Genomic DNA, 14864 nt, shown 5'->3' on the forward strand with positions numbered 1-14864 from the left:
GGGGACTCCGGCGCTTGGGGCGCCGACTGATTGCGTAGCGGGCGGGGCCGGAAGTGCCGCTCCCTGGTGGGGGCTGTTCATGGCGGTTCCGGGGTCTCCAACATTTTTCCCGGTTGTGGTCCAAATCTGTCCGAAGCGGAGGCAGTGGAGCTTGAGGTAAGGCTTTGGCGTGTGTAGCGTTCGACTTTGGAGCGTGCTGACGACTCCTTGTTGCCAGGAATCGAGCGGAATCTACGAGCTGGAGACAAAGGCCCTGGGCGGGGGGTCCTTCGTTTTGAGCCCTACGGGGGAGCTTTTTGGAGACAGGCGGGGGAGAGAGAAGGGGAGATGGTCTGGAGGCCGCCCCCCAGAGCTCAGAAGATTTAAAGGAGTAGGAAGGGGGGTTTTCTTTACCTTAGGCTGAGGGCGGGGCCCAAGGGCTATTGAAAAATAGACGAGGGTGGGGGTAGCTAGAAGACTAATCCAGGATTCTGAGATCCACAGTAACCTGCAAGTGTTTTTGCACTCCTGAATCACTTTGAGAACCAAGTGGAGATGAACGTGTACGGAACCAATACATTTCAGACTCTGGTTTTAGTTACTGTTGATTACAGAAAGCTTTGAAGTGCTGTAGATGTGGTTCGACAGTAAACCCTAATTGCTGCTTTCCCACAGGTTCTTGCTGGTGTGAAATGACTGAGTACAAACTGGTGGTGGTTGGAGCAGGTGGTGTTGGGAAAAGCGCACTGACAATCCAGCTGATCCAGAACCACTTTGTAGATGAATATGATCCCACCATAGAGGTGAGGCCCAGTGGCAGTCCGCTGACCATACCTCTCTCTTTCGGTTTACTCTTAACCCATTCCCTTTCCTATACCTTTCAGCTATTCCTTAGCTAAAGGAATAATCAGGAGAGAAAAAGTTATTTGGGGCACTGTGTTCAGTAATACAATAAGTAAAGCTTTACCTGTTTTTGGAGAAGAGTTCACTTTTATTAGCTACTGATGATTTTCTAAAAAGTTTACAGTTTTTAACAGTTTTGAAAACGGTTACAAACTCAGTGTTGAACTCATTTAGTTTCTCCACATATGACAGCTCCATTAAAAAGAAACACAGGTCATAGAATACCTGAATGATAGCAGGATGGAGATAAAGGATTCAGAGATCTGAGTGTTTCTTAGCCACTTGAAGCAGCTGAGACTGGGTTGGGGAAGAAAGCATGAGATTTTGAGTCACTGTGCCTAGGAATACAGTCCCTATTTGCAGTTAGTTATATGATAGTGAGCAAATCACTTTTCTCATCTATTTAAATTACCATAAACCTGTCTTGCCTGACACCCAGGGGATGTTGTGAAAAATCAAGTATGTTAAATTTTTGTGGATGCTAACGCACTGTGTAATTATCACTTATTTAAAGTTTCTGTTGTTTTTGTGGGAGTTCATGTTATAGATTGGCTTCAGTAAATGGCATCTAAAGTCTTTTAAGTAAAGGGTTTGTAATCTTATTCAATTTAGAAATGGCTAACTCTAGAGATTATTTTAATCCACATCCTGGTCTTCGTACCACCCAGCCATTGAGTGTTTAATGCAAGCTAACTCTAATATAGCCATTATTAAAAAATCAGTGATTAGTCCTTGGCAAAATTTTATTTTAGGCTTACCAGCTTTAGTATTAATGGTTAGAACATTTTAATATTTTTCAGAGTTTTATTTGTTGTGAGGTAATTTAAATAAGGTATATAAATCTTACATCTGTAGCTCAGTGGCTTTAAATTTGTGTACACTTACTTAACCGCCACATAGATAAAAATATAGACTATTTCCAATGCGCAGGAGAGTTCTCTCGTGCCCCCTTCTAGTCAGTAAACTCCCCTATCCTGCCAGGAAATGACCACTTCTCTGACTTCTATTATCATAAATTAGTTTGACTAAAACCTATCTTTATCATTTTAATTTTGCTGATTTCCTCAGAACACTCACACATTTGACCCTATTTCATGCTTTAAGGAAATTCTGACAATGTGAATTCTATGTTAATTTGAAAGTATATTACAGTCCCGCAATGGTGTGAGTTACAGAGGCGCTGTTCAATGGGCTGGCAAACTATGTTGCATACTGTTTCTGGAGCCAGATCTTTACTAAGTGTGATGAGGTTATTTTCTTTGAACTGAATTCCCAGAACATAAATATTAAAATACAAGTAAAATTTTTGTCTTAGAGCCAAATGGAAATTTTTTTTAAAATATGATCTATGCATGTCTATCTTCCCGAGGAATTAATGTAACTATACCATGTTTGGAACCTTTAGGAATTTGATTCAGGAATATTCCCCAGAGGTACAGTCTGTCATGAAGAGAAAAATATTTTGATATTACAACCTTGTCTGAAGTAAAAGATATTTGTGTATTTAATCATAAACACAAAAGATAGTGCATCCTGGACCAAGTTATAATTGGTAGAGGTATGTTTAGAATTGTAAATGGACAATAAACAACTCAAATTAAGAGAAGTACAGTTCATACTTAAGTGAATGTAATCTCTAGTCTAAGTGTGGTAGAACTGTCTTTTCAATTACCATGTTTTCTTCATCTTTTCCAGGAACAGAGTGACCACATTTTCCTTTCTGTAGGCATATAGCATTTGGGGCTTTTTTCCTAGGGTGACATTAGGTACTTTCTGTTTGTGATTATATATCAGCAGTTTGAGAGACAAACCAAAGAGACAGAATTGGACTTGGTTAGGAGCTTATTTAACCTTAGCAATAACATTGCATTCCCTGTGATTTTTCATAAAAATGGAATCTCCCTCTCTCCCTGCCCCCCTCCCCTCCCCACCCCAGGATTCTTACCGAAAACAGGTGGTTATAGATGGTGAAACCTGTCTGTTGGACATACTGGATACAGCTGGACAAGAGGAGTACAGTGCCATGAGAGACCAATACATGAGAACAGGCGAAGGCTTCCTTTGTGTATTTGCCATCAATAATAGCAAATCATTTGCAGATATTAACCTCTACAGGTACTAGGAGCATTGTTTTTTCTGAAAGGATGATCTTTAAGTGTGTTCTGAAGTTTTGGGGTGGGAATGAGGATACCACACTAGGGAAGAGACAATTTTTTAATTATGAAAAGAATTGCTTTTAGGTTGTGACATTGAGAATCAGGGGTTATTACGGAAAGTTAATACTGGAGTTTAGTTTATATAAGCTACTATGTCTAGAATGCCTGATAATACATAAATGAAGCTTGCTTGCTAATGGGAGTGATTCAGAGCTAGAGGTGTTATGAGAGACTACAGAGAGAAAAACACCTCTGAGAAACATTCTTCAGTAAATAATAGAGAAGATAGTGGGAAGAAACAAATGGGGGGAGGGGGGTTAGATAAAGATGAAAGCAAGGCAAAGGGGGGTTAGATAAAGATGGTCTTTCTCCACAGAACCTTAAAGTTTCAAAGCTCGATTGGACCATAAAAATTGTAATACAACATTCTTATTTTACAGAAACAAAGTTCAGAAGGTGGTTTGTTAGGTTTTCATAGTCATGATTGTTATTCGTAGCAGAGCCAGGACCAAAAACCCAGGGCTCCTTTTTCTTAGCTCTGTGTTCTTTAAGCAGAATAATATAATGGTTAAGAATATAGACTCTGCCTGGGTTGAAACTTGGCCCCATCATCTCTTAGCCATGGAACTTCGGGGCAAACTACTAAATCGCTGGGCCTCAGTTTCCTTATCTATAATATGGAGATAGTAGTACCTACCAAGAGTTGCTGTGAAAATTAAATGAGTTAATAAATATGTGAATCACTCAGAGCAGTGTTTAGCACAGAGTAAATGCTACACAAGCGTTCTGCCTGTAGCCTGAGTCTTGGCGTATGCTCCATCCATATGACGATGTCGACTCACAGAAACAAGCTAGTCTAAAGCTGGTTTTCTTCCCCTAAACCTGCTCTACTTTCCATTTTCTCTCTGCAGTTAATAGCAGCACTTAATAAAATGCTTAGCACTTGGCAATCACCAAAAAAATATTTGCTGAATTTCTAGAAATCATTTTTCTCCTTAGGTTGTCTTATATTATCCCTTCACATAGGTTACTGCCATCACACCAAAGCTCAGTTCTGCAGATAGCCAGTGAAATGCATTTCAAGTACATGACTTTGTATGTAATCCCAGGGTAGAGTCTAGAGCAGTGCTGTGCAGTATGGTAGCCACAAACCGTATGTGGTTTAAATTTAAATTCGTTAAAATTGGGCTTCCCTGGTGGTGCGGTGGTTGAGAGTCCGCCTGCCAATGCAGGGGACATGGGTTCAAGCCCTGATCCGGGAAGATCCCACAGGCCATGGAGCAGCTAAACCCATGCGCCACAACTACTGAAGCCCGTGCGCCCAGAGCCTGTTCTCCACAACAAGAGAAGCCACTGCAATGAGAAGCCTGCGCACCACAACAAAGAGTAGCCCCTGCTCGCCACAGCAACGAAGAGAAAAGCCTGCACACAGCAACAAAGATCCAACACAGCCAAAAATAAATAAATAAATTTATTTTAAAATAAATCAATAAACTGATTAAAATTAAACAATTTAAAAATCAGTTCCTTGGCCCTATTAGCAACTGACTTTTCAGGTGTTCGGTAGCTTCATATGACTAGCATATATAGTTGGACAGTGCAGCTAGAGAACATTTCCATCATCATAATAAGTCCTATTGGACAGGGTTGATCAAGAGAATCTGGAACAGTAGTTTCCAAACTGCTGTGTGGTATGTCTTGTCATTGAACAGAGAACTGTCAGTTGGGAGTTCCAAATCCTTTAGGCTCCTGTTAATAAGAGCAGTTCTGGTGTTTCCTATTTTATATCTTGGACTTCCAGCTGTAATTTGAAGAAAATGTTTGGACACCACCTATCTAGAGAAGTGGATAGACTGTCTTTCATTAAATACTGTCACTCAAGGGAGCTTCAAAAAGTTACTTGGAGGCAGTAAGATTTACTTTTTATACTTCAGACCTTAACCTAGAGTGTGATTTCGAGTTGCCAGTTAACTCCAGAGCCAAGCTTTTTGGAGAATCAAGGAGCCTAACAGGGACATGTGTCAAGATAGAAGGTGAACTGGTACTTGGCTTCCCTGTGGCTGCTGCATCAAGTCTACACCAGTCTTCTTAGTATGCAAGCCCTTTTATAAGTAGAAAAAAAGTGAAACTCAGTATAGAAGCTAATAGGGCTAGGTGAAATTTGCTAGATTTTCTTTTTTGCCCTAGCTGTTTATTCCTTCCTAAAAGTTTATTCTTATGATAACATATTCCCTTTTTTAGGGAACAGATTAAGCGTGTAAAAGACTCAGATGATGTACCTATGGTGCTAGTAGGAAACAAGTGTGATTTGCCAACAAGGACAGTTGACACAAAACAAGCCCATGAACTGGCCAAGAGTTATGGGATTCCATTCATTGAAACCTCAGCCAAGACCAGACAGGTATAGTACAGCCTTTAGCATCTGGCAAGGGTTTATTTAAGGCAGAAAAGTTTGATTGATTAACTCTTCACTAGAGACGTGATCCACATTCTTTGTTGTTTTGGATTTTTTTAATACTGTTCTATTTTTTTAATCTTCAGTTTAAACCCAAAATGAATTTATTAATATTCAAGTGTGGTTTCTTTTTTACTCATGCAAATTAACATGCACAAATATTTCTAAAATGAAGACCCTTGATTAAAGATACTTAAAACATTAGTCCTTTATCCATCAACACCAGCTACTATTTAAGGCATAGGCCCTCCTGAATGGAATCTTTAGATCTGGTAGTTAGTTCTGTATGTCCCATGTTACCCATTTTCCTTTACTTGAATGTTATCTTTGCAGAAAGTGCTATTTGTATATCAGTCTGCTAATGTGACTCAATAGGAATGCTGAATCAGCCTATTAGCTAATAATTTAATAATTGCAATTTTAAATCCACATAAAGAAGTACAAATGAGAGAGAACTTACAACTTGGGTTGTGTCTGTTAAGCTGTCTTTATCATTTTCTCTCTTTTATAGGGTGTTGAAGATGCGTTTTACACACTGGTAAGAGAAATACGTCAGTACCGAATGAAAAAACTCAACAGCAGTGATGATGGGACTCAAGGTTGTATGGGATTGCCATGTGTGGTGATGTAACAAGGTGAGCATGTGGTCTCTTGACATAATTATAAATATTATTTAGGCAATTTGGAGGAGTGTTGCTATTATCTTTTCTATGTTGCTATTTAACAGAGTTTCTGCTCACTTACAACTATAAAATAAAGAACTTTCCTTATGGCACCCTTTCTGAGAGTACCACAGCCTATAACTGTTTTTAAAACATTTAATTATTTTACAGACTGTTAAATTTTCAATAATAGTAGAAATTAGAAGACATTGTTTATGAAATGTATTACCAGGAGCTTGAAGGATCACTACATGATGATGACATGGTGTGTATTCTTTTCTCATAGATACTTTTAAAGTTCTAGCATCAGAAAAGAGCCACCGTCAAGGTAGGACAGGTTTGGAAACGAATGTATTATCATTTATGTCGATTTTGTAACCTTGTTTTTCTAATACTCTCTATGTACCATTTATACAGATTCCATCTTTATTTCAGCTGCACTGACACCTTGGTCCTGACTTCCCTGGAGGAGAAGTATTCCTGTTGCTATCTTCAGTCTCACAAAGAAGCTCCTGTCCCCAACTCTCAGTAGATCAGTATAATATTCTCTATTTGAGAAGTTCTCAGAGTAACTACCTCCTCACTTGGTTGTCTGACCAGAGAAATGAACCTCTTGTTACTCCCAGTATTTCTCCACCCTGGGTTCTCCCCGAGCACACACAAACAAACCTCCGCCACCCCAGGTTTTTCATCTGAAAAGCAATTAATGCTCTGAAACAGAGAACCAAACTGTAGAAACATGAAATTCTGTAGAAAACAATGTCTTGAGCTCTGAAGTAGCAACTGCTGGTGATTTTTTTTCCTTTTTACTGTTGAACTTGGAAGTATGTTGGTTTTTGGAGAAATGTCATAAATTACTGTTTTGCTGAGAATATAGTTAATGTTGCTGTTTGGTTTGTTTGTAATGTTATCAGCTATATTCTATAAACTGGCATCTGCTCTGTATTCAGAAATACAAAAGTGAATACTGACTTTTTTGAGTCTATCCTCGTCTTCTCGACTTTCTTGTAATTAAATCTGACTTTCACAATGAAGTGCCTTTTTCCTGGAAGTGGTTTGTAGACTTCCTTTACAATACTTCAGTGGAATAGATGTCTTAGAAACTGTTATACATGAAAATGATTGTCTGAGATATGTCTGTGACCCGTCTAGCTTTGAGGGAAAGATATACCAATATGATAGCAGATGCCATTTTTTACATGTATGAAGTTGATTTTCTAGAGACCTGTTTTCGGGCTCTCCCAAGAGAAAGGTGAGACTATAAATGATTAGGAATAATTTTGCTTACTTTTTACCTAATCTCCACTTTTTTTGTTTTGGTAGCTTACTACCTGCAAAATGTATATAATTTGTTTCTTCGAGCTTACTGATAATCTAATGTTCAGTGAACTTCCATTCATATTTAAATTTGGGTCATATCAGAAAGTCTACATTTGCAGGTGTTCAAAATTATAAAAATTAGATGCAGGTTTATTTAATAGCTGTGATCAGTGATTCTCAAGCCTCAAATATGTTAATAGACAAATTTTCACTGCGTATCATGGTAATTATTCATGTATATAATTGCCCTCGGTCCCCTTCTCACCCCATCCCCTGTCCTTCACCCCATAGCAGTGGCTTGATTATTTCAGTTGAGTAAATCATGGTGCTAATAGACCAGGGTCACAGTTTCAAAACTTCATTGAGCCAGTTAGCATCACAGAGAGAGAAATTCTTCCACATTTGCTCATTGCACCATTAATTCCAGCTAGTAGTTTTGCCAGATGCATATGGTTAGTCCTGCAAGGAGAAAAGAGGTCAGTTAGCACAAATTCTTAACCATGACTGGAAAAACTTGTTATCCTGAGAAGGGTCAGCTTAGAAGTCCTTATAAATAAAGGATCTAAACTCTGTTTTTAGCTACATGGAAACCAAATTAAGCCAATATTTTTTCTCATGTTTTTGAGAATGAGGATGCCTCAGATAAAAATTTTTAAATTTTTCTTTATTCATAATATTCTTTGAAGGGTTTAAAACAGGATGTTGATTAATTAGTCTGGGCATACCAGATAAGCTGATGAGTTTGTTCTTGTTCTGAACAAGAAGTAGCCTTTGGATTGGAATTGCTGTTTGAGAAGGGAATAGAGAATATAATTAATAGCTATGAGGATTTGGAGGCTTGGCTTTTCCATTTGCAGATAATATCTTGATAATTCTAATGAGTAATAGACTTGGATAACTTTTGATAAAAGAATACTTCCAAAACGACCACTTCCTGTTCTCATCTTCTAATGTATAAATACTTACTGAGGTCCTCTTATCTTCTAATACGAATTTTCATCTATTAAGCAAATTTCACATTGCCTTGAAATGAATTCGGAAGAGAAGAAAAAACATAATGTACCCAGAGAATGAAAAACCCAGGGAGTTGTGCTCCTTCGTGTTAATTCTGAGAGCTTTCACAGTCCACGCCGGTAAACAGAAACTCTCTGCCACTTTGCTTCTGCTCCTCTTGGAGCATTGCTCTGTCATTTTCTTGAGGATAGATGGAGACTTGTCACCTCAGTTGTCATTGTCTTCCTCTTCTTCTTTTGTCTATGTGACTGACTGTGTGATTCTTATGAATGTCAAATTGGGGGGAAAAAATAACTCATTTTAGGCTCTTGTGCCCATTACCCTTGTATGTTTGTATCTTTTAGTTTTCTCAAGTATGTTCTAAGCACAGAAGTATCTAAATGAGGCCAAAATTCAGACTTGAAAATGTTCTTTTAATAGCTTCTTAAAGAGTTACACTTTGGTATGAATTTTGGCACAGTAGAGTGACAAACTTAGTTAAAACGCTGAATAACTTCAGTTAGTGTGGTATCAGATAGTTTTTAGAATATGTTTGTGATTGCTGAAAACAATTACAGTTTACCTCAAAATCTGAAAGTCTCTTTCCCCAAGTTAAGTGCCTGGCCAGCTGTCATAAATTACATATTACTTTATGTCTATTTGTTTCTTAAAGGTTGTACATTCAAGATTGTGAAAATAAGGTGTTCTGTGTGAAGGCTACCATGCCTGTCTGTAAATGAATCTGTTTGAGTGCTGTATTTGCTCCAACAGCTTACTATAGAATGCTACTTGGTCATATCGTACTTATTACAGTTTTCACTTCAGGAGTGTAATAGGTAAAATTATCCTCAATCTGTATTGTAGTGGGCCCCATGTTTAGTCTTTCATCGTCCTTTAAACTGCTGTGAATTTTTTGTCTTGACTTGAAAGCAAGGATAGAGAAACACTTTAAAGAGATAGTTTGGTTTTTTTCCATTCCGGAATTTGTGAGCATAGTCATGTTTTACTTTACATTTACAGTCATGAACTCTTAAGCTGGCAGCTACAACCAAGAACCAAAAAAGGGTGCATTCTGCTTCTTGTAATTCATCTCTGCTAATAAATTATAAGAAGCAAGGATAATTAAATTAGAGAAAGTATTTAATTTGGGTGGTTTCTATAAACAAGAGACTATAATTCTTGTACATTATTTTTCATCTTTGCTGTTTCTTTAAGAAACCTAATGTGCCACGAAATTATTTTAAGGTGTTTCTTATAAGAATTGTTTTTAAAGTGTTCTTGTTATCAGAGTAATTGTAGATATATTTCAAAATATAACTGGTAATTTTTAAAGGCCTGAATACTGACCTAAGAAGCAATTGTATGAATTCTCTGGAGGCAAGGGAGGATCTCAATGGAAGTTGTATGACTTTTATATTTCTGTGCCATTAAATATAGGTAAAAAATGTCAATTGTGCAGTTCTGCTGTTTAAACAGGAACTATTGGCCTCCTTGGCCCTAAATGAAAGGGCTGATATTTTAAGTTGACTATTTTATTGTAAATTAATCCATCCTAATTTTTAAAACTTTGGTTGAATATTTTTCTTGTTAAATGTTTGAAAAATAAAAACTGGAAGTTCTTTGCTTAGTCATAATTGCTTTTTCCGCTGATTGCCTTTATTGAAAGTTAATATTTAATTCAGACGTTTGGGTGTGACATTTGGACAATATTAGAAGATCTGAGTTCCTCATTTTGTCTCAGTATAAAATATGTCAGAGCCTGCTTTATTATGTCGGGGTGATTCAAAGCTATATGGCAGATTCTCACACATTAACGTGAAGTGCTAAAAACTACCATTGGCTCTTTTGGTCTATTTTTGTACTACCGTACAGTCTACCAATCTTGGTGTAGGTCTAGGAGCCAGAGAACATGGGCTCCAACTATAATTTTACTACTCTAGCCAATAGTTTCCTCATTTTGCAAAATAGGGAAGTTGAATTAGGATATCTCAGATTTCCCAATCCTAATTAAGGAGATATAAAAGAATGATTTCAAACCTAGGCTTTTTCTTTTATTTATTTATTTTTATAGTTGTTTTATTTATTTATTTTTGGCTGCATTGGGTCTTCGTTGCTGCGCGTGGGCTTTTCTCTAGTTGCGGCCAGCAGGGGCTACTCTTCGTTGTGGTGCGCGGGCTTCTCATTGCGGTGGCTTCTCGTTGCAGAGCACGGGCTCTAGGCGCGCAGGCTTCAGTAGTTGTGGCTCACAGGCTCTAGAGCGCAGGCTCAGTAGTTGTGGCGCACGGGCTTAGTTGCTCCACAGCGAGTGGTATCTTCCCGGACCAGGGCTCGAACCCTTGTCCCCCTGCATTGGCAGGCGGATTCTTAACCACTACGCCACCAGGGAAGCCCAAACCTAGGCTTTTTCAGTCAGCACTGGAATACTGTGATTATGAGGACCTTGATTCATTCTACCAAAGACATCAATTTTTTTTTCACTTTTTTCTTTAAAAAGGCAGAAATATGGATCATTAGTATTTGACTGAATTAAGCTTAAGGAAACCAAATTTAAGCAACAGGATACTGTTTCTAGCTACTATGATGAGTGTAAATATTTTATATTGTGAAATGTATATGAAAAACAGAATTATGGACTGGTGTATCTAAAACAGATTTCCTCCTAAGTTGGTCACCTATGCCTCACATCAGATCTTTTGTTCTTCTAATATTTGACACCCTGATAACTGAGAAAGAGGAAAGGAGGAAAGGATATTATCTTAACTGATGATAGCTGCTGTTCCGCTTGGCGAGATGAAGCTATAGAAAGACAAACAATGGAAAAATAGCTAAGGAAACTTGTTTATTTGGAATATGAGGGGACCTCCTATGCATCTCCGTGCTATTAAGGTTTCTGTTCTCAGAACAAGCAATTCTCAAGGTCATTAAGAGGCCAACAGAGTCACATGAGTTGTTTGATATCCATAAATACATGTAAAGGGGCCAAGAGTTTGTGCTAGTGATCATTTTGCAAAACCACTTAGGACACATTTCAGATTATGTCTAACTCCATGACTTGAGAGCACAGAGAAGCAGTGTCCAGTATCCAAAGGGGAAGGGTATGCTTTGTAATGCTTTCAGTGTAACTCTGGGCAATGAAATGTGGTCCTATACCTTAATAAAAGAAAACTGGAACTCTAGGAACATCCGAAATACAGATAATAAATACCCTTTGCAGTGCCAAAAGGAACATCAAAGGTTCAGATTCAGGAACTGGAAGTAAACCTAGTGAATTAATCATTCTTATCTGGAGACATTGTATTCATGACTTACTTTGCACTTGCACCAAGATAGTCTGCTTATTAACCTATAATGGGGAAGGGGGAGATGTTCTTTTTCAACTTAATGTTTAATCTCTTCTTAAAACTAGTGTAAATACAGATTGCCATCAATTTGTAGGCACCGTATAAAGAGAACAAGGCAACAAGGCGTAGTGCCTGCAATATTGGGGGTTAAAGCAATATTAAATGTTTCTAAAGATAGGCAACTACATGCCTAACCAGGGAGTATGTGGTTGGAACTGAGCAGTTGCCTACTAGAGCCTTCAGATGCAGTAGGCTGAAATATTATCCAGGCTAGGAAAAACAATCTTCTAGAATGGCTACTGTGGAAGTAATAAAATTGGCACTATTGACACTTGCTGGAGGAGCTTGAGATGTGTGAATTTTGTATGATATTTGTCTGAAGGAAAACTGCACACTATTTTAAAACATCTTAGTGTAAATCAATTCTCCACATCTACAATTGAGACCCAACATTAAAAAAAAATTTTTTTTATTCATTGGAATGAAGTTTAAAGACATCTTGAAAATTAGATCAAGAAATCTCATAAGTTTATGCTTGTTTTGCCTGTGAATTTGAGGAGTTTGGCATATGATATTAAAGCCCAGCAAGGCACATGAACTGAAGTTACCAAGGCCTGTTGCCCCATCGTTCTATAGCTGGTGTGACATTTCCTCTCAGAGAAACACATTTGGATTCCACTAGGAGGCATAGCCACATGCTCTAACAGAATGTTTTTGTTTCGTTGGCTCAGTACGTTTTCCTTACGACTTTCCTTCCTAACCCATGTAGCAGGTTTTTATTGAACCTACTATGTGCCTAAATGCTGTGCTGCTCTGGGCATACAGCAGTGAGCCAGATAGGCTGGCTCATTCATCTTTTATATTGCATTGAGGAGAGATCTCGAAAACAAAAATTTCTTAGTTGCAATTTGGTGATTATTTCAAAGGAGAAGGATATTGTTTACTGAGACATAACTCGCTTAGCCTCACTCTTCCAGTTGTCGCCCTCATGGCACTGCCCAGGGTCACCTCCTACCCAATTTTTCTGTGAATAATCAAGGCTACCCAAAATGCACAGAGCCTGTCTCATGCCTCAGTGCCACTTGGGTCTTTCCTTTTCAAATCAAGGCTCTCATAAAAGGAAACTGTATATTGCTTCACAATTTCAAAGTGCTCTTACGTAAATCTCATTTAACCCTCCACAAAAGCCATGTAAAAGTGGAATGGTCTACATTTTACTGATGTGAATCCTGTAAAAATAGATGGGTTTATTCCAGGTTTGAACCCAGGTCTTCTGACTTCAGATACTGTGCTCTTTTTGGTTCACTAGTGCAATTGACCCTTGAACAACACGGGTTTGAAGTGGGCAGGTCCACTTTGAAGCAGATTTTTTTTCAACAGTAAATACTACAGTACTACATTCTAAGGTTGGTTGAATTCAGGGGTACAGAGGAATCGCGGATACTGAGGGCTGACTGTAAGTTATAGGCGGGTTGTCGACTTCATGGAGAGTGGGCGCCCCTAAGGCCTGCATTGTTCAAGGGTCAACTGTAGCTTTCAAACCATGCTGCTCAAAGCCCTTGGAGTATGGTAAAGGAGATTTCAGGGAAAGCCTGAGTGGGCAGGGCTCTGCTCGTCCTCCCTTGTCCTTCAACCCAGGCTCCACTTTCATCTGTTTTGGGGTGGGGGTTTTTTGGCATATTATCAGATATTTTATTTTTATAACCTTAAATATCAAGAATGACAATTTTTAATTCAACTACCTGAAGTTTTGTATGAATTGACCTTGTGTTTCAAGTAGTCAATTTTATTAATTTTATAAGAGTAGTAACAGAACCTGGTTTCAAAAAAATTGAAAAAAATTGGAAACCACACATAGAACTACTTAACATTTACACAAAGTTAATCACTTTAAACTTTTGTTGTTCTTCTGTCATCTTTTGTGGTGATTTTTACACACAGGGTCACATGCTGTGTGTGTGTGTGTGTGTAAGATTGAATCATCTAGATATACAGTGTTCTGTACCTTACTCATTTCACTTAATAACATAAATTCCACACCTTTTCTAAGCCAGCATATTTACAACAACATCTTTCTTTTGAAAACTATATAGTACTGTAATTTATATAACCTTTTCTCTGCTGACAAACACACGGGCTGTTTTTTATTTGATGGTTGATTGTTTTGTCATATCAAATATCATTATACTCAACATATATTTGCCAGTATATGCATAGAGCAAATTCCCATAAAATAGTTGGGTTTACACTTGATGCCTTTTAAATTTTTTTTAATTTTTAAATTAAAAAAAAAATTGTTTTTACTTGACTGCACCGGGTCTTAGTTGCAGCATGCTTGTGGCATGCGGGATCTTTTTTTTTTTTTTTTTTTTTAGTTGCAGTATGTGGGATCTAGTTCCCTGACCTTGGGAGTGCAGAGTCTCAACCACTGGACCACCAGGGAAGTCCCCAGTACATTTTTTATTTTAATACATATGGCCTTAATTGTCTTCCAGATATTGTTTTATCAATAGATTCCTTCCAACAGTGCATGAGAAGATGTTTTATCCCAGACCCTAGGCAACCATGGGATATATCAAAATTTCAAACTCTTACCAGATTAATAGGTAAACTGTGATATTTTTGTCTACTGTCCAATTTGCATATCTTTAACTATAAGCACTTTCATTTGTTTTTCATTTTAGGCTTCCACTCAAGATTTAGTTTGAAGATTCCATAAGTAAAAGTTTAAACACCCCTTGAATTTGATCTACTCCTACAACCATCTGTCAAGCTGGGAATCACTATGCTGCATCCTCATGTCTAGTCCAGAACCCAATACTCTAGGCACAATCATGGTCATTGCACAACTAAACAAGAGTGAGGCCGTAAATGACACCGTGGTTAAGAGCCCCGACACAGGAGCCATGATTCCTGGGCTTAAATCCCATCTCTACCACTTCACAACTGTGAGACCTTGGGCAAGTCAGTCTCTGTACCTGAATTTCTTCAACTGTAAAATGGAGGTAATAATAGTTCCTCAAAAGACTGTTGTGAAAATTAAATGAATTAATAT

At 38.0% G+C, this 14864-nt stretch overlaps 1 protein-coding gene across 3 annotated transcripts; it reads left to right on the forward strand.

The window, feature by feature from the left end:
* The first annotated feature begins 21 nt into the window (after positions 1 to 21).
* NRAS (NRAS proto-oncogene, GTPase) lies at positions 22 to 10102 on the forward strand. Of its 3 annotated transcripts, none has more exons than XM_081224326.1 (7): positions 22 to 156; positions 655 to 782; positions 2819 to 2997; positions 5280 to 5439; positions 6005 to 6128; positions 6442 to 6483; positions 6573 to 10102. In XM_081224326.1, the coding sequence occupies exons 2-5, from the start codon at positions 672 to 674 to the stop codon at positions 6122 to 6124; spliced, it is 570 nt and encodes a 189-aa protein (XP_081080452.1). In that variant the 5' UTR covers positions 22 to 156; positions 655 to 671; the 3' UTR covers positions 6125 to 6128; positions 6442 to 6483; positions 6573 to 10102. The 3 variants fall into 3 exon arrangements, with proteins under 3 accessions (XP_081080452.1, XP_081080453.1, XP_081080454.1); XM_081224327.1 differs by having other exon boundaries at positions 6591 to 10102; XM_081224328.1 differs by lacking the exon at positions 6442 to 6483 and having other exon boundaries at positions 6591 to 10102.
* The last annotated feature ends 4762 nt before the right edge of the window (positions 10103 to 14864 follow it).

The sequence above is a fragment of the Mesoplodon bidens genome, assembly GCF_964165515.1.
Source record: "Mesoplodon bidens genome assembly, chromosome: 2".
NCBI lineage: Eukaryota > Metazoa > Chordata > Mammalia > Artiodactyla > Ziphiidae > Mesoplodon > Mesoplodon bidens.